Here is a 21,243-nt window from a genome sequence, read left to right as displayed (position 1 = left end):
AAATTAAGAAACCGATCGAGGTTTAACGAACGTATAGGCATACTTTAGGAGAGAAAAGCGAAAGAGCCGTGTAGAATGGAAGAAAATGTGTAAAAAATAAAAATTACTAACTAATTTTTTTGTATTTATAAAAGACTAATAATGACTTTTAGACTAACGCTCATTACATTCGATGCATAAAGCCTAATGAACAAAAAGAAGCTTGGAAATTTGATAATGTAATGGCAGTTGAATAGCAGCCAATTGGCAAGCCATAGTCAGAGCGGCTGGATTAATACATGTCCAAGTCAAAAAGAGTGCAATATCAAAGCATGTCTAATATGGTATCCCTAAATTCGTACTGGATCATGATTCTGATGCTTGTACCGTTTTTCGTGTTCGTTTAACTGTCTTTATAGTTGTCTGGGCGGTAGTCGTCTCATCTTTTCGCTTCTTTTCACTCTGTTTTGCTTCTTTCTTTTCAAACTTACTCAACTGGTCTTTCCGTGATGTCTCACCCATGTCAGCTAGTCGCTTACTCTCCCCAAGAACATAAGAGTCATCAGCAGATTTTCCGACCAGTGTACGAAGGATCAGAAGCTCATTTTCCCATGTTTCTGGTGTCTTGGCGGGTGTCTCAAGGACCATGGGAATTCTATCCCACCTGGAATCATTCATAATTAATCGGAATGGTTCTAAACCCAAAAATCCCAAACCAATGTTTTCATGCAAATCACGATTACTTTTTAATGGGGCTTTTGAATCATTCAAATGCCATCCACCTATATATTGCACACCAACCGTTTTGTCAAACTCTTCTATGACTTTTTCATAACTTTCTTTTGTGCGCAAATCATAACCAGCCGCGAAGGAATGGCAAGTATCCAAACACACTTTCCAGCGATCCAGATTTTTAATCTTTGCTTTCAACGCTGCAAAATCACTAAAATTTCCTCCAAGGCAATTTCCTTGCCCTGCCATGTTTTCAGTAACAATGACCACGTCTTTTGTAGCTTCGTGAGCACGATTAATACATTCTGCTAAATTATTGATGCCTTCTTCTTTTGTACAAGAGGAAGTACTTCCTGGACTAGTATCATTTTGTTAGAAACAAATCCTAAAGCAAAGGAAAATCATGGCCGTCTTTTCTTGTTTTCTGTGTTTACTTACTGGAAATTATAATGGCCGACACCTAAACGTTCACATCGTTTTAAATCATCGAGGAAACAATAATATGCTTGCTCACGTTTTTCTTGATCTGCATTTGCCATATTAATAAGGTAACTACCGTGAACAAGAGCATGTTTTTTGGCATCAAATTTATATTCCATAGCCAACTCTCGAAACTTTTCCGCAACTTCTTCTGGCATATCAGCAGATGTCCATTTCCTCTGAGATTTGACGAAGAATGCGCAGCTCGTAGCACTAAACTTTATTAGTAAAAACAATTCCCTAAACATTTTGTCTTGTTGTATATCTACGGATTGGATAAATTATGCATGAATCAGTATCGTTTCTTATATATGTATAGATGCAAAAGGAATTGCCATCCTCGCAGACTGATAAAATCGTTCATTACATGTGTAAACAAACCGATTCTTAGCGTACCAACGCATAATAACATCCAACAAACCAACTTTACTCTGCACATACTTTATGTTTTTCATATTAATTAACGAATTGAACACGCCGCCAGCAGCAGATACATGAGCTCCAATATACTTTCCTAACATCATTTGGTCTGGTGCAGTCGTTTCCTCAGCAACGAAAGGCTTTTCCTCTTTAACTTCGACTTCAGCTACTGTTTTTGTTTCATAAACTTCTTTGACTTCTGACATCGCCCTATTGTTCTTAATTTTGGATCATTTGACTAGGAACAGTAGAAACTGAAGCCAAATTTAAGAGGTAACAACGAGTAACAGAAACGAGAACAGACCTCTATTTCACGAATAATGTATACAAACCGAAAAAAGGTTTCTGCATTTCATTTTGAGATTTAAACCGAGCAGTTGCTTTTTTTTCCTTTCTGTTTTTTTTTTATTACGTTAAGAATACTAAGTGTCTCTCGTCTTTGCCGAGCTTGATCGATTGAAGCGTTTCTCGAAACCTGAAGGCAGTACTTTGCAGAAGCTTACTTGATGTTTACTTCTTTCATGTTTTCTCTTGGTGCTTAAGATATATTTGGTTTTATTTCTGCGAATCCAGATTGCCAAACAATACAATCACATCGGCGGTTTCTTCTAGTAATTCCTTATAACAGCATTGCACTATTAGAAAAGGAAGTATTACGCCTCAACCCCTGGTTTATAGAAGTAATAACTCCCTTGTTTCTTTCGTAGATTTTTCTTCGAACCATCCATTTTGTTATTCATTCTAACTTTGTCAGCTTGTTTTGGAATGGATCCTTGGTTTCAATATGATGATATTCTAACCCAGGAATTCACTCAAAATGCTGATTGCCCGATCGTGTCAGAAGTCCAGGATGATTTAGCTTCTTTTGAAACTACATTTCAACCGTTCGACATATTACCTCCATCTCCTGAAGACAATGGCTCGTCACTAATTAATAATATGCAGAATCACTCTATCGGTCTCACAGAAAATTTGGATTGTGTGAATCCATGCCATATCAATCCTTTTGAATATTCTTCCTTATCTAGGAATTCTGAGTGCTACTATCCTATAAGTCCCAATCCAACGTTGTCAGAAGCTTCTACTCCCGAAATATCAAATTCTCAAGGACAACATTTGAAGAATAAACACACGAAGAATCGGTTTCATTACAAACTTCATCCTAATCATTATGCACTTCTTTTTAAGTCATTTGATAAAGATGCTTTTCCTCGCATGTCTACCCAAGACATAAACCTAGAATACCTTCGTCAAACCGGCTTCAATGATCCTATTATTTTTCCTTCGGTTGATACTCAAAATACCGACCAATTAACTCTTAGTAAAATTGCCATTCTCGTTGGCAATGATTGTCCTCTTCATATAGTTGATGTCTTCACTCAAAAACAGTTATCCAACAAAATGACTATGAAGCAATGGCAGCAGTATATGAGACAGAAGCCTTCAGAACGATCTAGAATATACGACGTTTTAAGCTTCGAAGTATCAACTACAAAGCTCGCTCTTTATGTTCGAAAGCCCGACATTGTACGCGATCTTGATCTTGTTAATATCGTATGGCCTCCCAGCGCTTTCGCTTCAGGGGACTTTCCCCGTGTTGACACTTATTGTCAAATGTCAGCCGAAAACTCATACATTGATTTCCATATAGAATTTGGCGGATCGAGTGCTTATTATAATATTTTGGATGGTTATAAAGTCTTTTACCTGATCCCTCCCAGCCAAAAACACTGGGATGCTTACGTGTCTTGGTTAATTCCCAATGGAAAGAAGCGAGATTCTTTTTTACCAGATATGGTGGATAAATGCTATCGTGTGGAAGTTCACGCAAAAGAAACTATTATAATTCCGTCTGGTTGGATATATGCTGTTGAAACCCCATGTGATACCATCGCAATTTCTGGTAATTTTCTCACTTTTCTCCATATTCAATCTCAAATTTATATCAATGAGTTAGAAGTCAATCTGGGTATTGAAAGAGAGTTTCAATTTCCATGTTTTGAAAGCATTATGTGGTATACTGCTGTTCATTTCTACTTTGCTTTTCCTGATAGTGGACCACGAGATGGTATTGACGACATGCTCTCAATATATGAAACAGGCCCCTTATTTGAAGTTGAAAAGTTTACATCACAAGAATTGCATGGATTTGAAGAATTACTAAACTATATATATATACGTGCTCAAATACTTCGAGAATGCGACTTCATTGTAGATATTGACCAAAAGAATGTTCAAATTCAGGAAAATAATGGATTTGAAATTGCATGGGCTATGATTCCGCCTTTATTAGAAGAAATATGCGTTGATTTTGTTAAAAAATTCGGAGCTTGGTTTACCTACCATCATGGTCGTAGTATATATATGCCTTTTCTCTATAGCGCTCAAAAATCGAATTCTAGGAAGAATAATAAGAAAAACACTCCTGAAAAAGTTATTATTACATGTCATCGGCCTAAGAAGCGTCACTTATTTTCAACGGTTTTGGTTCACACTCGCAAGTCCTTCATTGAAGCTTGCAAATCAGAAGAAGAAAGAAGCATGAAAAGGGAAAGGAAATTTGACAAAAAGGAAGAAGGGCAAAAGGGGAATTATGGTAAACTCATAAATCGTTCTTTTTATTCAAGGAGTAACATAAATATTTCGAACGCTACGAGTCCTTTTATTTCAACCTTTTCAAAGGCAGTAGTTGTGAATTTCATTCAAGGTATGATTCAGAATAGCTCTTTTGTGATCTCCCTAAACTCTCCAGTTATTCGGTTTCTGAAAAACCTCATTCCAAAAAGGCTATTGCTGCCGCTAATATTTTTTTCTCAGGATTTCTTTAAGAATTCTAGCAACTTTTCGAATACAAATACAAAGCTAAAATTGAAGGCATCCACTGATTTTAATGACCATTCTTTTATGTCGCAGGGACGTGACCTAATATTACACCCTCACTGTTTTCTTAAGCGTTTCAATAATTTGCTATGGCTTACTAAGTATTTTTCTTTGAAAGGATTTTACAGAATTCATTGCAATAAAATCCGTAATGAACGACTTTTGCAATACCAACTCGAAGAAAAAGCATTCGCACATAATTCAAGTTCTCAAATTCAGGATGCAAAGGAAAGTATGACTTTTGATGAAGAAGTCAAAAACGACGAAACTAGATTTACAAATAATTTTTCGGGGTTCTCAACGCTATTCTCATCACCATCAAGCAATGATGATAGCTCGTTCCTGGAAGATTATGTTCAGATAGCTGACACGATTCCTTCCACAAGTAAACAGAATTATTCAAAACGGAAACTAAATGAACAAGATACGAATCAAGAAAAAAAGCAATTGAAAACAACAACAACAACTCGTCCAGCAAGAACATCGGCCAGGATAAAGTCTACGTGCAGTTCGCAAATGAAAAACTCTAAGAACCTTCAGTCGGCAATTGATTCTCATTTTCACTTAACGAAACCGGTTGTTAAATCAATAAAGGATGACAAGCATATAATCGAATCTGAGAATAGAAAGAAAAGACATCTTGGCAAGCGGAATAGCAAGAATCTCCAATTCTTAGATGACCAAGATCAAGATAACATTTATGATTTTGTGGATGAACCACCTCCCAAAATCCGTATGAAGATAATGTAAAGGGACTTTCCGTTCGATCTATGCAGTACCTTTTTAGCAGGACATGAAGCACGAAACAATTTTTATTAATAGATGAACGATTGTGTGTAATATGGAATTAGGTTGCATGCTTACAGCATTGGAGAAGCATACAATATTGTCATTTTCAGTTTATGAGTTTAATGGGTTGGTATGGTTATTACTGATTTTTTATTATTATTGTATAATTAATGTATGTTTATACACGATGATTTGTTGTATATATATATATGAATTTAATCTTAATTTAGTCACTTTTTTTTTTCTTCATGAGGTATAGCGAACTTTTATTCAGTAAGTTGAATAAGCGAGTCTCTACTGATTTTCTTATGAACAAGAATATAATCATCATGGAATAGTCAAACCTTTGTCTGTTGTAAGTCATTTGGTGTCTCATACCATTTCTCTTCTCCAGGTTATCTATTTAAGAGAAACCTTAACTTCTTGAAGTTGTACCTTCATGCAGAATTTTCACACTGTATAATTATGAATTTCGAGTGGAATAAACAACTATAGCTAATACCGTTGTATACGTGAATTTGGCTTAGTTGCACTTGTATATAGACGCTAGTATTGTCAAGGAATCAGATTGTCGAAAAGAAAGCTGAAAGATAATCTTATTGAGCTAGATCAGTCGAATTTTTAGACTGAAAATTCGACTGAGAACCTATGAGTATATAAAAGTTTCGCTAACCTAGTAAACATACTTTATTTCTTAGTAATTGATAGTATCATTGCTTATCAATTTATTGCTTAACTTCACATTCTCGATTTCAAAGTTGTATTTTCCAATTGTCTGTTTACTTAATATGATGCTACAATTCTTGTCCATTAGCTAACATTGTAACTGCTTGCTTAATTTATAGTAAATTTAATCTAATGAATAAAACTCCTTTGTTTAAATCTCACATTATAATCATACAATGCGTGAAAATTTGCTAAAGTAATAGATAGAACCCAATCAACAAGATATAGTACATAAGAAAGGTTCTTCCAGTCAGTGAGAAGTCTCTTGGCTCCCAAGCATCATTTCATGATTCTACCGAAAGTACCAAGATAAATACACTTTGAAGAACATAAACTATGTCTACGGCCATACCTAGGCGAAAACACCAGCTCCCGTCCGATCACTGCAGTTAAGCGTCTGAGGGCCTCGTTAGTACTATGGTTGGAGACAACATGGGAATCCGGGGTGCTGTAGGCTTTTCTTTTGTTGCTCTTTACTTTTTTTATTTTGCTTTTCTTTTTTAATACGTCTACTACTGTTGCTTGCAACCGTTTTCTCGATAGAATTTTTGCAAGCTGTTCCTTTACAAGTGACAAAAGACTAATTACAAGTTCAATGAAAAGAAATGGAACGATCGTATTCAATTGCAATTAATAATAATAGTAATAATAATCATTAAGAACCTAGTATGATGCCAATGATCTCAGATTACGGTTCCTTTCAATGAGCGGATTGTATGCATGCCTTTCTATTGTCCACTTTTCTTCGTCATTTCCATTTATATTAATACAAATCAAAAGCATAGAAATAAACCTTCATCGGAATAAACCGCTTGTAATGTTCTCTTTTTCATTTACTGACTTTCAATCGGAAGAGTTAAGACTCGTGAGAAAAGAAAGGCAAATAAGTAGGCATTAACTTTGAGTGGTAGGATTGCTCTGAAGCTCGATTTCTTCATTCGTGTTTGTCGGCGGAGGAGCTAATGCATCATCTCTCTGTTGATATCTGGGAAGCGTAGGCGAACCGGTGTTTTCAGCTGAGCGCTCAAATCCCATTCCAAAGCCAAAAACAAGAACGTTATAAATTCCCCAAAAGATAGCACCAACGAACCATGCGAGACCTTCACCAAGAACTTTGAAGCCAGTACCAACGAACCATGCGAGACCTTCGAAGCCAACACTAACGAACCATGCAAGACCGTTGCCAAGACCAACCACGATAAAGATTATAACTTTAGCGGCAATCCGTATTGTCAATATGAAAGGCCAAATAAGTGCTAGGCTTTATTAGTAACACACATTCTAATAACGTTTGCTATTAACAACAATGCTCCACTTACCATAGAAAAGAGCAAAGAATATTGCCCATATCACAAGCCAAATGCCTAAAGGTCCAAGAAGGGCCAAACTGTATCCATTTTCCATATATACTTGTTTCAGAAAAGAAAATAGTTCGAAACGATAGGAGATTGCTAATGTACAAAGGAATGATAAAGCCAATATCAAACAGAAAAACATCGATTTACTTTTAACGACTACATTTTCAGGGAAATAATGATCTGTCTTCTTCCTATATTCGGTAAAGAAATCATTGAAGCTATCAAATTCAGTCATTATCGTTTTTTTACTTTGTTTGGCTTTGACAGAAGTTGAATTGGAAGTTTTGTTTATGTCTTTTGGTGTATACAGAGGAAGTCCCTTCTCAAGGTCAACATTGTAAACATCAGCATGGCTGTATGCAGGAGGATCGCTTGAATCGAATTTTAGCTCCTTTTCCGACATCCTAAAAATAAATAAAAAGAAATTTCACCGAATAATTAGCAAAAGAGCGTCAAATAAAAGCTATCGATCCGTATTCGATGTAAAAATTTCGCAAATGTTCAGAAGCTGCTAAGAAAGGCGAAATTGAAAGGGATTTAGCTCAAAGTAGACTCAATTTCAATCTTTCATCTAAAATAGCTCAGACTTTAATCAAAATCAGCCCAGTTGGCAGGAATTGAAGAAATAAAAAGTTGGCTCCAGCAAGAAATTTCGCATCACTTACGCAACATTTTTGCTCAGGATAGTGATGGGTTCAGTTACGCTATCTCTTATAGCGATTATTGTTAATAAATCGTTGAAGATACGTTTGAGTCACAAGGAACAAATAACAAGTTTCGCTAGTTTCGCGTTTGTTTACATAGCAGATCTCACTTTTCTGTGAACTGTTAACAACTTTTTACTTGAAAGTGAGCTACTAATTTCTCGTTGTACTTAATTTATTCACACAGAAGAAGTAACAAACAAAACATGGAAACTGCAGACGCATTAGCTAACTGCTTTTCATTAGACAATTGAATAACAGCCTACAACCAAAAAGCGGCTTTCACGGGTTCTTCAGGATCAAAAAAACCTATAAATTACTTCTTTGAACTGAAGGAACTGTCCACGGCCATACCTAGGCGAAACCACCAGTTCCCATCCGATCACTGCAATTAAGAGTCTGAGGGTCTTGTAAGTAATATGCTCTGAGACAACATGGGAATCCGGAGTGCTATAGGCTTCACCTCTAATAAGATTCACATAGCTGTGCTTTTTATCACACGTCCATTGATTAAACACTGCAAATGTAAGGGAACGTGCACGCAGAAAAACCGATAAATAGCAGGAATCTGAAGACATCAATCAGAGACCTCATTAATGCTATGTTAATACAACGGAAAGGGGCATATATCTAAAATTCCAGTACAAACAAATAAGAACAAAAGTGTAACAATGTTATTTTTTTTTTTACAGAGGGAATGAAGTGTCACGCAGATGCAAGATGTTATCCAAAAGAAAAGTGATACTCGTTTAGGGGACATGGAAAAGTCATCTCATAGGTGTCGTCCCGATCTAAAGTACAGATCACATAGCGAAAGGATACCAGTGAAATAACGACCATCTAATCGCTACCATGTTATGTAAACGTTCACTTGCCTCAAAGTCAATACGATTTCATCGTAGCATCAAGGATTATCACGTATTTAACGACATCAGCAATGCAAAGTACAAAATAAATAATTTATGCAAAAAAAAAACGGAAAAAAAAGGTTGTTGAAATGAAGAAACTTTAACATAAAAACACTGAATATGAAAGAGAGAATAAACCTTTCAATTTCTCACCTCGCCGATTAAAATATCGAAAGAAGAATTAAGAGGTTGAAAAATAAAAGTACGAAACCAAGGAATCAGCTGCTTTCCAAATTCCCAGTGCTTTCAACGTCCCTAGATTGACTTGGTTTCTGCTGTCTTTCGCGGAAATTGTTCAACGCATTCAGAAGATGATTGTTCGTCTGCAAGATTATTAGGGTCATTTGATCGGTTTTGAAACTCGCTTGGGATTGTATCCAGTGGGACGGGATTATCATTCGTCAAGTCGTTTCTTTCCAACGTCAAGTCGAAACCGAAAATTGAAGCAATCCAGAGATTAAGTTGATTTGGTAACAGAATGAAAAGATCCAACAAGTCTATAATTGATCCATTAGTAAAAGTCTCAAAACAAATATCTATGAATCAACTCACATGAAACAACCAATAAGCAAATCCAGAAAGCCAAAATGGCAAGAAGACCCGCTAGAACCAACTGAGTATTTGACGTAAGAAATTCGACCATTGACTTCTTGAAAAAGGAAAAAGAAGAAAGTACGAAAATACAAAATCCAGCACAAATGCAAAAATGCAGCACTAGACAAGTCGAGCAGTTTCATTTACCACTTTGACAGTAGCCTGTGGAATCCTAGCAACCTTTGCTGGACAGATAATCAACCATAATACAGACTTGATGGAATTTTCAGAAGCATTCATGGACGCTACTTGACTTTTCAACATGCGATAGAGCGCGAATTGGACGTAAACATAAACGACCTTTTTCCAAATTGTCCAGATGAGACGAATAGTCGATATCGCTGTAAGGTAAATCACTGTCGTTGCAATCAGACTCCCAGCAAGAAGACTTGGCTGGTTTGACAGCTTCGAAGTGTTTTTCTTGCTCTTTTTCGTTCATTTTTAAGAGAAAAAAAAAAACAAACATGTTCCAACGATTACTAAAAAGTCTGAAATGAACCGCGAAAATGATCCAAGTTGGTAGCAACGAACAAGAACTGCGTGGGACTTTCTAAGAAAGAGAGTGACTAACTCAACTCATACCACGAAAAAATAGAAACCCCATAAAAGCTCCAACAGACGCGAATTGAAAACGCAATGGCAATGACTTTAGGTTTGCTAAGGTGAAACTGTCATCGACCATTCAGGCTCTTTTGATGAATTTCGCTATATCACTTACCGCTTTTTTCTAATCGTCGTTATATTGATAGTCTGCTACCTCGTACAAACCAGGTAGCATGTTATCTCTGTTGGGTGGGTTACTCAAGAAGCAGTTTGTACAAGCCTGGTTTGTACTATGGTTGGAGAGGTGCTGTGGCCTCACCCTTTTTTGTCAGGCATAGTTTTGAATTCTTGTAATTATATGCTTTCACTTTGTTTTTTTTTCAAAGTTTTCCATTTAACTAGAGAGAGATCTGTTTTAACTTTTATCTGATCACCTCCATTTCTTGGAAATTGTTACTACTACTGCTATTATCTTTGAGTAATTGATCACTTTTCTAAACAAAGAGACACTATGTCAACGAAACAATGTTTCTTTTGTATAAAATAAAACAGTCCCCCATGTGTATAAAAACTCCCTTCATCTATAATCCTTGGGTTTTTCGGTTTTTTTTATTAAGTAACAGTAACAGCGTTCAGTTTGTAAATACGGTAACAGATGTCCCTATGGCGCCTTTGTGACATAAACAAATTGCAAGCTATAAACATAAAACTTGAATACAAATGTTTTTAGGTAGGTTTATATTCGTATTATTTCAATAAAACTTAATTCCACCATTGTAAGCGAGGAAACGTAGCTTTCGAGTATGTCGTTCTTTATCCTACGTTTACAAATACAACTACCCATCTAGCCATAAGTTTTCTTGGTGTCACTTATAATAGTTTACAAAAGTATCTGAAGAACAGTGATTTCTTCTTTCTTTCACCAATATAAATGCCGGTTTGATTTTGCAGGATTCATTCTTGACTTTTTTTGTTTATCGTCAAGCTTAGACTCGTAGATTTTTTTCGTTCTTTTCATTCAATTTGGCAAAGGAAATAAGATATACGAAGCCATAGTCTACTTTACGTAGAATTATATACGAAGTAACTTTCTACATTCTTCCTCTAAAATTCGCCTTACCCCATTATTCTAATGATATTGCCTATCAATAGAACAGGAGAATATATGTAGCATCTACCTGATGATTCTGCAATGACTTGTAATTTCTTACAAATTGTTCTCACAATAGAAAAGTCGACATAGCAAAAGAAATTCCTTTCATCCTTGGAAAAAACATTTCATCTTCAACTTTTCGTTTATTTTATCTTTTGCCAAACTTTTCATCATCGCTATATTTACAGTTTTAGGACGCATTACAATTCGTTAAGTACATTAAGGCTGCTTAAAGAGGGAATTATAATTTTTGCACTACCGTACGTAATACTTCTAACATTTACAACACAGAAACCGGATAGTTCATTGCGTAGAAATTGCTGGTTTTTACGTTCTTTTTTTTGAAAAATAATATGAATGAAAATGTATCTATAACCTCAGGTGAGAATATGCGAAAGAAGGAGTCCGAGCCGTTAAAGAATGAGACAAAAATGAACGAAAACATATCTCTAACCCAAACGAACGACGACACTGACTCTATCGAAAAGAAGAAATCTAATTTATTTCAAGAAAATAGTCAATTGCAAGAAAGTGTAGAATTGGACGTGCAGGAGGAATTTGAAGATACGTCAGTTACTACCGAACAGGATGAAAAATCCAGATCAGAAAGTGATTGTTACTCTCCGTCGAGAACGGCACAGTCAACGAAGCAAAAAGGCCTTCACATCGTTACTGGATTTCCAAAACCACTCTCAGATGGAAGACGTAGGGGAAAGCATGAAGATTCTTATTTTTTTCGCAATGGATCCAACCAATCTTTCCATCAGCAGACAGTCAGTCCGTTCCCAAATGTTCCCGGAGGATTAGAAGGGATTCCAATTACCGGGAATAGCCCTCTTACCCATTCATTCAACTACCCCATGTTGCATCCGTATATGGCTGGTGCACAATTTGGCCCTCCGCCTATGCCTATGAAGCCAGATATGAATCCGCATTTTCAAGGTTATCGTCGCCCCCAGATTCCTAGGACTCAGTATTTCGAGGAAAGCGTCCCAATTCAAGGCCCTTCGCGCAACAAAGATGGAAAACATTGGGATGGAAAAAGGGGTCAGCGAAGTATTGAAATTCGCTTGAATTTTGGGAAATCTTCTCCTTCCAAAGCCGTTCCTCTCCAATCAAGAAAGCGTATCACACATGTTGTATATAATTCCCGTCTTCATCAGAAAAACCTAAGGGTTAACTTACCTGGTGCCACTCCGATCACGGTTCCCTCAAAGTCGAAAAACAAATTTAATATGAACACGTTTCCTGTCCCCATGCCTTCTTTTCCAACTGCAGCCCCTCCTATCCCCTATGCATCGAATCTCCCCCCTGTACCCCCTTTTAATTTTTTTCCTGCACCCGCTATCCCTCCAAATCCTAGTCAATCGAATTTCTTTCAGTATGACTTTCCACCCCCGTTTGACCCGACCTTATTTCCCCAGGTACCTTCCCAAGAAACTCACGGAGCTGCAAGTCGCTCTCCGTCATTTGGTCCCTCCATTCCTGGTGTACCAACTTTCCGTCCTGAGATTTCTTCAGGTAATGGAATTTTAAACCCCCCGGCACCTCCTCCTGCTCTTGGTGTTGGTAGTGACCCTTCTGCTTTTTACCAGCCGACTACTGCTCCTCTTGGGGCAGTTTATCCTAATTCTGCTTTCCTTCCTTCCTCAAGCCCTGCTCCTCTCCCGGCCTATCCTATGATGCCTGCTTACTGGCCTTATCCTGCTGTTTACGATCACTCTACTCAATCCATGCTTCCTCCCAACGTTGCTCCTCCTTTACCAAGTAATGATACGAATTTAATGTCAAGGATGAATACAGATAATGTTCGTCCATTCTCTCCATCTACTTCTACTTCTACCCCACCTTATGGTTATGTTTACTACTATGATCCTAACCAATACTACAATGGTCAGGGCAGCGGATCAAAGCCCTCGTAAGATCAAAAAAAAGATAAACAGAATACTTGGAGAACTATGCCATTATGCTTAAAGGGGCTTAACCTTTCATGACGTTTTGACTGAATGGGTGCATCTTAGAATTTCGTTTTGCGTACTCAGCAAATAATATTTACACCCTTTCCCAATTTCTTGTAGGATTTAGTCCTTATACGAAAGAAAAAAAGAAAAAAAAGAAAAAAAGAAGAGTTAGAAAAGTAAACGGAATATGTTTACAATGAATAATTTAATAGTAATGTCTATTTCTAAAATTAAAGAGTAAAAAAATCAATGAGTCTTGATTCTACGTATGTACGATAAAAAAAGTATGGTATGTTTGCATTTCTCATGGGCAATAGCTTGCCTAATGGTTTCTATCATCAACATATCCATTAAAAAAGCCGAAAGAGAAATCCCGAGTTTGCATTACTTCTTAATCCCGCTTACGTTCGGTTTCTTCTGATTTGACGACAGAAGAATAAGGGGGTGGATTATCGCTATGATCATCGTTATGCATTAAAGAATCGGTAGCATCCATAGAGGTATGATGCTCAGAAGCAGGCTGTTGAGAAGAGGCATCTGTTGCATGTATATTTTCATCAATCATGGATCGGACCTGTTGGTAGGTCTGACGAGCGGTCGATTGAGCGGTCGATTGAACGGAGGAAGATAACGACTTAGCGAAACCAACATATTCTTTTCGAATTTCAGGAGCCTTATGAAAGTTAGAGAAAATAATCATCAACGAAGAAAACGCTTACCTTTGCAAAGGTAGATTGGACGTATGTTTTATTAATGTCCTTCACTTGTTGTGAAACAGATTTTGAAAACATGCTCCACCCGTGATTAAAGGCAGAAAGAGGATCTCTTGAAAGCTCCTCCATGAAGGAAGGACCACTGTCTCCATGACCAGAATACGTAGGAGATACTGAGTTAGTACTACCAAATCCAGCGTATCGACCTCCCTGAGAAGGAGGTAAGTCAGCAGAACGTTGGGCATTGATAGAGCCTAATCGGTTGAAATAAGATTCATTATCTTCCTTACTTGGAATAGGAACTGCGCTCGACTCAGCTTCTTGCTTTTTAGGTCGCTCTTGTTTTATCCATTCCCGGCCTTCAACGTCTGCAAGTAGTTTTTCTCGATAATCTTCAGCAATATCAGTGTTATACTAAAAGAAATTAGTTTTTTAAGCCTATAAATTTCATCCAACCTTATCGCGAATAGTTTTCGAAAAAAACTCAGGGTCAGCCATAAGAAATGCACGAGCACGATCATTTCCGCCCTTTTCCATCATTGTAACTTGTCTTTCATTCCAATTATCCATTGTGACACTGCGTACAAAACTCTTCTCCACACCCAAACCACGGTGCTGTCCACTACATTCCAAACATATAAAGATACCAAGGTTGCAAGAAGCCCATTGAGGGTTTGGAGAACCGCAATCAAAGCATGTCTTGTTTGCAGGATGACGGGCAATTTCTTCTAAGGATGCTGACATGATTGTAAATTGTAAATTAGTCTAAAACTGTGTAGAGAAGACGACGACAACTGGATTTTGGGCCCAAAACAGTAATATTATATATTGACAAACTATATAATAGTACTTTAGATTCTAGTAATATCATATTATAGACGGTTTTAAATTGAAAATGCGTTTGCAGCAAAAAGACCTTAATAGTAAAAGGAAATAGCATGTGGGTTTGAATATGAGAAAGGCAGGCTTTTATTTTACCTTTTCTCAGCTCAATTGTGTGACACAAATGCACTATTGCAACGTGCATATGACTGAACATTACACAGACCTTTGCTTTCTAGATATGAGAAAGGGAATCATCAAAGATGAATTATGACATTGAGCTCTTCTATCTAATGTATTTTCATAGCTGAAATCAGTGTTCTGTTTCGAATTGGAATCCATATGAATAGTAAATACAGTCTAAGTTCGTTAGTAAATAAACAAATGAGGGCTTTGAACGGACAAATGAATATCTAGTAGTTTGTAGTTTGTTCTTTTCTTTATTGCTTCTTCGCTTCTTTTTTTTTCGCCTTGCTATCGCAAAATTGAAAATAAACTCCCTTTGAAGAATTGTGGCAGAAACGAGAGCTGTCCTTCAGTTCCTGCATGCAAATTCATTAAAGAATAGCAGTAGATATCAATTGAAATTATGTTTGAGACTATTGATGAACTCGTTAAACAGGCTTCATTGAAAATATGCGACATGCTTCATAGAAAGTATGCGACATGCAGGAAGCGGCTTAACCAACTTTGGTAATGAATAAAATATTTGAATGTTTTTTCTTTCTTAATATAGGTTTGAATTAAAGCTATAGCCAAAAGAGTTTTAGTTTTTGTCATAAACTATGACCTTTGAAGAGAGCATACTGACAGCAATTTACCATTAGGTCAACTTTAGAGGAATTAACAAGGGAAACGAATTATAGAAATTTTAATCATCTTGTTCTGGTATATTTAAAAGACTGAAGTTATTTCAAGTCGTCGGCTTGTATCGATTTTCCCAGATTCCTTACATGTCTCACGTTCAGACTATTTTTAGCAGAATTCGCGGCCCTTTCTGCAAATTAAGTCAATATAGTCTTCCATTATCCTCATCCGCGTCGATAATTCAAAAAGAAAACCTAAAGAACGCCCTTGGAGAAGCAAAAGATGCTTTAGCACAAGCCTTAAGTGACCCTAACCAAATCTTATCTGCTAATTTATGTGATTATTTATTTTTTCCTATAGCTCCAATTTTGAAATCTTGGAGTCGTGTTCCTAGCACTGGTCTTGAATACGCTTTAGAGTGCATTCGATTGATATACAATCACGGGTGGAAACATATTCATAATGAAACACTTACTCTTCAACTCATTTTGTTAATTATGAACATTGCAGACGGCTGGAAGTCTCCGTCCGAACATGCACAGCAAGATCCTTATGTACAAGAAACTGCTCTGGAAGTACTAACGGATTTAATAGTCGACTTTCGTCCTAGAATGGAGGATCAAAGGCATTATTTACTATTTGCTAAATGTTTTTCCTATAGTTTGGATTCGTTTTCTAAAAGCAATAGTTCTGTAAGATTACAAAAAGCAACCCTTGGATGCATGGACGCTTTACTACGTCTGCCAGTTTCTCTCGACATATTAACTACTTTTCTTCCTGGAATTGTTTCTGGATTAGCAAAAGGGCTGAGTCCTAAAGGACCATGCCGATATTTTCAGTGCGTTTCCCAGGCTTTACAAGTATTGGATTATACTCTTGTCACGATTATCGGGGATAAAGTCACAAAAGATTTACCAGAAGTCAAAGAGTCTCTGGATTCCTCTAGTTTTATGGGAGTCACCAAAAGAACTGCGGCTTGGAAGCGAGCTAGCTGTCAACAGATTAGCACCGCTGTAAAAACGATATTGCATCACCGCTCTTCCCAAAACTTGCACATTCAAACGTCTCTCTTCCGTTTTTGCTTTTCACTCTTTACTAATTGTCTAGAGTCACTAAAGGATTGTCGCATCCATTTACTGGAAACTATGCTTCTGCTGGTAAATAAAAAAGAAAATCCACAACTTGCTAATAATGGAATCGAATTATTATCGAATTTCATTTCTTCTCAAAACAATACGCTGGTTATGGAAAATGTCCTATCCGATTGCCTGCAATCATGGTCATCTGCCTGGTCTGGTATATCAAATTTAGCTTCAGAGGACGTTAAGTTGGAAAAGTTAAAGCAATTACGATGCCTTTTGACATTTGCCGGACAAGTTCCCAGTGTCTTACAGTCGACCGAGCCTCTCTTTGAAGATATTCTGAGTCAGCTGTCCCCAAATGCTTCAGGTATAGAAGCAAACCATCAAAAAGTTCTTACCACAACCTCTTTAGGAAAAAATATAATCAACGGATTTTTCTTTGGAGATCATGAAATGGAGCAGGTTGTCAGGTCCATTCTGCTTCAATTTGCCGACTCGCCCCAAGCCAAATATATCTTGCAATCACTTTTTTTGAAATCTACTTCTCTTGTAAATAGTTCCTCCCTAACGTCATTTTGGGCTGGCTTGCACATTTTGAAGCATACTAATTCTACGAGCGTTAAGGTATTATTCCTGGAGTCTTATGAGCAAAGGTCTCTAGAAATTTTACAAGAAATATCTCAGTTAAATACCTTTCACGGGAAAAATATGAAGGAAGAAAAACAAAGAAAACAGTTTGGAATACTTTGTGCTCGGGCTTGTATCGCGATGGATTGTATTAGTTGGGTAGCTGCTGAACAAGGAGAAAATTTCCGTCCAAAGCTTATGAATGTCCTTTATCCTATTTTAGAACATTTGGCGTTTGCTTCTTCGTTTGTCTCTACATTTGCTGAAGCTTGCATAGAATCCATAGTTTACAATTGCAAATATGGTTCAGCTGCGGAAATGCTACGAGAGAACATTGACTACGTTGTAAACTCTGTCGCATTAAAATTAAATACGTTGGACATTACACCACAGCTTCCTTTGGTGATGGCTTATGTGATTAGAAATGACGATGGTAGCGGCGTACAGTATATTGGGGACGTTATTGAGTCTATCTTCACAATCCTGGATAATTACCATGGGTACACCAGACTTACAGAGGGACTTTTAGGGATCCTGTATGAAATTATTAAGCAACAAAGTACACAATCGCGTGAAAAGAGACAGCAATTGACTTATCAACCGTCGAAGGAAATTACAGATAAAGAAGAAAAGGGTTCTCAAGGATCCATTTCCAAGGATATCCAAGAGTTTTTGGAAGCTTGTCAACGAAATCCAAAATACCCTTTTCCACCAAGAAAAGAAGGAATGGAATTAGGAGAAGCGGCGGAAAGCGGACAGGAAGGTTTCAAAAAGCATTTGGAAGAAGAAAATGAGAAACAAGAAAAGGAAGGGGATGAAAATGAAGAATTAATGGAAAGATCTAAGGGAGATGAAGAGGAACAGAAAGAAAGTACTGGGATGATCAAGATGGTGCAACAAATAGCAGAAAAAGCACAACTGTTTTTGACACATGAGCAAATAACGATTCGAGTTCAGATGATAAGGCTTTTAGGGTATGCAAGTCAAGTACTTGTTGAGGACCCCAATACCTTTTACCCCACAATTCACACATGCTGGCCATTGCTCATAACGCAACTTAACACAGGCGAGGCAGTGCTGGTAGAACTGGCTTTAGGAAGCATTGCGCAAATGTGCACATTGGCATACGAGTTTATGGGATCGCGCATTAGGAAAGACCTAATTCCCAGATTGAGGATGCTCGTGAGAGAGAATGTGTTATGGGAGAAGGCACCTCCCTTTTCGAAAGAGCATCGTTTACAGAGATCCATAGCATGTGTGGGACTTGCATGTATGGAAAGCCGGCAGGGTCCGTCGGTATATTTAGACTTGCTAGACCTTATCGCGCCTATCTTGCGATGTTTAGAGAAGATGCCACAAACTTATAGTGATGATGGGGAATTTGTGGAATCAGTGTGGAATGCATTTTCACGACAAAATCCCGATGCAGTGTATTATGAACGAGAAGTGGTCAGACATCGAAAAGAACTTTTGGAGGCGGGAACTTTAAAACTGAGACAAGGCGAGCTAAAAAGACGGCCACTTATGTATCGTGGATCTGAGCGAGCTACACTTGAACCAAATGACAAAGCATCTCCAGCGACCTTTTTGGAAGAATTGCGAACGCAACCTACGGCAATGACGAGAGACGAAAGCCAGCGGGAGGAGGAAGCTGAGGAAAAGACTACTGAAAAAGATCACTTACCCTCGCTTAACCATTTACTACAAGGTCAATTCGCTGAAGATCCTCGAGACAAGAAGCCCAAGAAACCATTGATTTCAATGCTGTAAAGAAATAGTTTGCAAACAAAAGCTACTTCCTGCGCAAGTTAAGAAGTGAGGAAGAAAAACAGTGAAGTTTTGTTTCTATATTTATTTCTATGTTAAGGATGTTAAGTTTAATTTAATTTTCTGGCCTATGTCTGACAGTCTATGGAATTGAAATAAAAAGTGAAAGCAACAGAATAAAAATAAAAACTAATTTTTTTCACTACAGATGATTTGAATCTTCATCCCAATGTTGTCCATATTAAGCTATATGTTTTGGATTCACCTTCTTGCAATTTTTTTTTTTTTATCTATGATGGGGTTGGTATGAGGAAGAAAATTTTTGGTCTATCTGATTAGATAAACATTCGTTATCTATAGTCCCGCAAATTTTTGGTTGGAGAAGCGACGGATCCACATATGACGCACGAGCAAAAGTTCAATCGCCGGAATCAGGAAGATCAACGCTAAAACACTGTTGCCGTCCGATGTTCTACTTCAATCAGCGTGTAAAGAAGCGGATATTGTGACTGTTTTGTCTAGGGATGGTAGATAATGATCCGTATATAGAGGCTACGTTTGCTCGTCTTGAAACGTCTTAAAAACAGCTTGTTTACACGTTTCGGTGTGTCTGTTGTTTTTATAGAATATAAAACAAAAGGTTTCCTGTCTGGTTAAAACTATAATTTGTTATATAATTTTCGATCCTAATTCATAAAATTTGCAATATGGTCTCTCCTTACGAACCCGAATTTGAACAAGCTTACAAGGAAATTATTAACTCTGTTGAAGATTCCAAGCTTTTTGAAGTCCATCCTGAGCTAAAACGAGTCTTACCTATCATCTCTGTCCCCGAGCGTGTTTTACAATTCCGCGTTACTTGGGAAGATGACCAAGGCAATTGTCGTGTCAACACTGGTTACCGTGTCCAGTTCAATTCTGCATTGGGTCCTTACAAGGGCGGTCTGCGTTTCCATCCTACAGTGAATTTGAGTATTCTCAAGTTCTTGGGTTTTGAACAAATCTTCAAAAATGCCCTCACTGGACTTCCCATAGGTGGTGGTAAGGGTGGTTCGGACTTTGACCCTAAAGGCAAGTCGGACTCTGAAATTCGTCGTTTCTCCCAAGCCTTCATGCGACAACTCTTCCGTTTCATCGGTCCTCAAACTGATGTGCCCGCTGGTGACATTGGTGTCACTGGTTTCGTCGTCAATGCTATGTTTGGCGAGTACAAGCGTCTTCGTGACGAGTACAGCGGTGTTTTGACCGGTAAGCACATGCTTACCGGTGGCAGCAACATCCGTCCCGAAGCCACTGGTTATGGTGTTGTCTACTATGTGTGTCACATGATTCAACACGCTACTAAGGGCTCCAGGAGTATCACTGGCAAGCGGGTTGCTATCTCTGGTAGTGGCAATGTTGCCCAATATGCCGCTCTCAAATGCATGGAGCTCGGTGCTGTTGTTAAATCTTTAAGTGATTCTAAGGGCTCCTTAATTGCTACTTCTCCTGAGGGCCTTACTCCTGATGTCATTTACAAGATTATGGAACTTAAGGAAAAGCGTCTCGCTATCTCTGATTGTCCTGAGCTTACCAGCAAGTACAGTTACATTGTTGGTGCTCGCCCTTGGACTCATGTAGGCGAAGTTGACATTGCTTTGCCTTGCGCTACCCAGAATGAAGTTAGCGCCCAAGAAGCACAAGCCTTGATTAAAGCCGGTTGTCGTTACGTCGCTGAAGGCTCTAACATGGGTTCTTCTGCAGAAGCTGTCGAGGTCTTTGAGAACTCTCGTGCTAACGGCGAAGGTTGTTGGTTAGCCCCTGGTAAGGCTGCCAATGCTGGTGGTGTTGCTGTCTCCGGTTTGGAAATGGCTCAAAATGCTCAATTTAGTACTTGGGCTCGTACTGAAGTTGACGACCGCTTGGCTGGTATCATGAATTCCATCTTTACTCAATCAACCGATGCTGCTTCCAAATACTGTGAAAGTGGAGTTAATAATATCCCCAGTCTTGTCGACGGTGCCAATCTAGCTGGTTTCGTCCGTGTAGCTCGTGCTATGGAAGCTATCGCTGACTGGTGGTAAAGTACCTGCTAGAATGATTGCTTTATATGTTTTATTTATGCTATGAAAAGGGTTCTTATACATAACTCATAAACTCCCTGTCCATATATGCCCCAGTTTTCCACTCGCTACTCACGACTATGCATTCTCTTTGAT

The 21,243-nt window shown here is 37.9% G+C and overlaps 8 protein-coding genes and 2 non-coding genes across 10 annotated transcripts; 6 read left to right on the top strand and 4 right to left on the bottom strand.

Moving 5' to 3' along the window:
• Window positions 1-76: 76 nt before the first annotated feature.
• SPOG_04774 (AP endonuclease Apn1) lies at window positions 77-1,842 on the bottom strand. Its single transcript, XM_013168046.1, has 3 exons — window positions 1,633-1,842; window positions 1,150-1,404; window positions 77-1,069 (listed from the first exon to the last, which is right to left on the bottom strand). Exons 1-3 carry the CDS (start codon window positions 1,815-1,817, stop codon window positions 346-348), a joined length of 1,164 nt encoding a protein of 387 aa, XP_013023500.1. The 5' UTR covers window positions 1,818-1,842; the 3' UTR covers window positions 77-345.
• An 81-nt stretch (window positions 1,843-1,923) lies between these two features.
• On the top strand, window positions 1,924-5,893 carry SPOG_04773 (jmjc domain chromatin associated protein Epe1). Its single transcript, XM_013168045.1, has one exon. The coding sequence runs from the start codon at window positions 2,377-2,379 to the stop codon at window positions 5,239-5,241; it is 2,865 nt and encodes a 954-aa protein (XP_013023499.1). The 5' UTR covers window positions 1,924-2,376; the 3' UTR covers window positions 5,242-5,893.
• A 455-nt stretch (window positions 5,894-6,348) lies between these two features.
• SPOG_16239 lies at window positions 6,349-6,463 on the top strand. The gene has a single exon (XR_001203091.1). It is a non-coding gene; the product is annotated as a 5S ribosomal RNA (ribosomal RNA).
• An 824-nt stretch (window positions 6,464-7,287) lies between these two features.
• On the bottom strand, window positions 7,288-7,767 carry SPOG_04772 (uncharacterized protein; the record flags this gene model as incomplete). The annotated part of the gene is made up of 1 exon (XM_013168044.1): window positions 7,288-7,767. The coding sequence occupies one exon, from the start codon at window positions 7,765-7,767 to the stop codon at window positions 7,288-7,290; it is 480 nt and encodes a 159-aa protein (XP_013023498.1).
• Window positions 7,768-8,213: 446 nt separating this feature from the next.
• Window positions 8,214-9,860, bottom strand: SPOG_04771 (uncharacterized protein). Its single transcript, XM_013168043.1, has 2 exons — window positions 9,529-9,860; window positions 8,214-9,473 (listed from the first exon to the last, which is right to left on the bottom strand). The coding sequence occupies exons 1-2, from the start codon at window positions 9,617-9,619 to the stop codon at window positions 9,232-9,234; spliced, it is 333 nt and encodes a 110-aa protein (XP_013023497.1). The 5' UTR covers window positions 9,620-9,860; the 3' UTR covers window positions 8,214-9,231.
• SPOG_16238 lies at window positions 8,413-8,527 on the top strand. The gene has a single exon (XR_001203090.1). It is a non-coding gene; the product is annotated as a 5S ribosomal RNA (ribosomal RNA).
• A 1,759-nt stretch (window positions 9,861-11,619) lies between the features above and the next one.
• SPOG_04770 (uncharacterized protein) lies at window positions 11,620-13,240 on the top strand (the record flags this gene model as incomplete). The annotated part of the gene is made up of 2 exons (XM_013168042.1): window positions 11,620-13,184; window positions 13,210-13,240. 2 exons carry the CDS (start codon window positions 11,620-11,622, stop codon window positions 13,238-13,240), a joined length of 1,596 nt encoding a protein of 531 aa, XP_013023496.1.
• Window positions 13,241-13,391: 151 nt separating this feature from the next.
• Window positions 13,392-15,574, bottom strand: SPOG_04769 (GTPase activating protein). Its single transcript, XM_013168041.1, has 3 exons — window positions 14,397-15,574; window positions 13,947-14,354; window positions 13,392-13,900 (listed from the first exon to the last, which is right to left on the bottom strand). The coding sequence occupies exons 1-3, from the start codon at window positions 14,682-14,684 to the stop codon at window positions 13,619-13,621; spliced, it is 978 nt and encodes a 325-aa protein (XP_013023495.1). The 5' UTR covers window positions 14,685-15,574; the 3' UTR covers window positions 13,392-13,618.
• Window positions 15,554-19,579, top strand: SPOG_04768 (tel Two Interacting protein 1). The gene has a single exon (XM_013168040.1). It carries the CDS (start codon window positions 15,716-15,718, stop codon window positions 19,046-19,048), a length of 3,333 nt encoding a protein of 1,110 aa, XP_013023494.1. The 5' UTR covers window positions 15,554-15,715; the 3' UTR covers window positions 19,049-19,579.
• A 173-nt stretch (window positions 19,580-19,752) lies between these two features.
• SPOG_04767 (NADP-specific glutamate dehydrogenase Gdh1) lies at window positions 19,753-21,180 on the top strand (the record flags this gene model as incomplete). The annotated part of the gene is made up of 2 exons (XM_013168039.1): window positions 19,753-21,104; window positions 21,159-21,180. The coding sequence occupies 2 exons, from the start codon at window positions 19,753-19,755 to the stop codon at window positions 21,178-21,180; spliced, it is 1,374 nt and encodes a 457-aa protein (XP_013023493.1).
• Between the last annotated feature and the right edge of the window lie 63 nt (window positions 21,181-21,243).

Source organism: Schizosaccharomyces cryophilus, assembly GCF_000004155.1.
Source record: "Schizosaccharomyces cryophilus OY26 unplaced genomic scaffold supercont4.3, whole genome shotgun sequence".
In the NCBI taxonomy this organism is placed as follows: Eukaryota; Fungi; Ascomycota; class Schizosaccharomycetes; order Schizosaccharomycetales; family Schizosaccharomycetaceae; genus Schizosaccharomyces; species Schizosaccharomyces cryophilus.
This window is presented reverse-complemented; position numbering and strand designations above follow the sequence as displayed.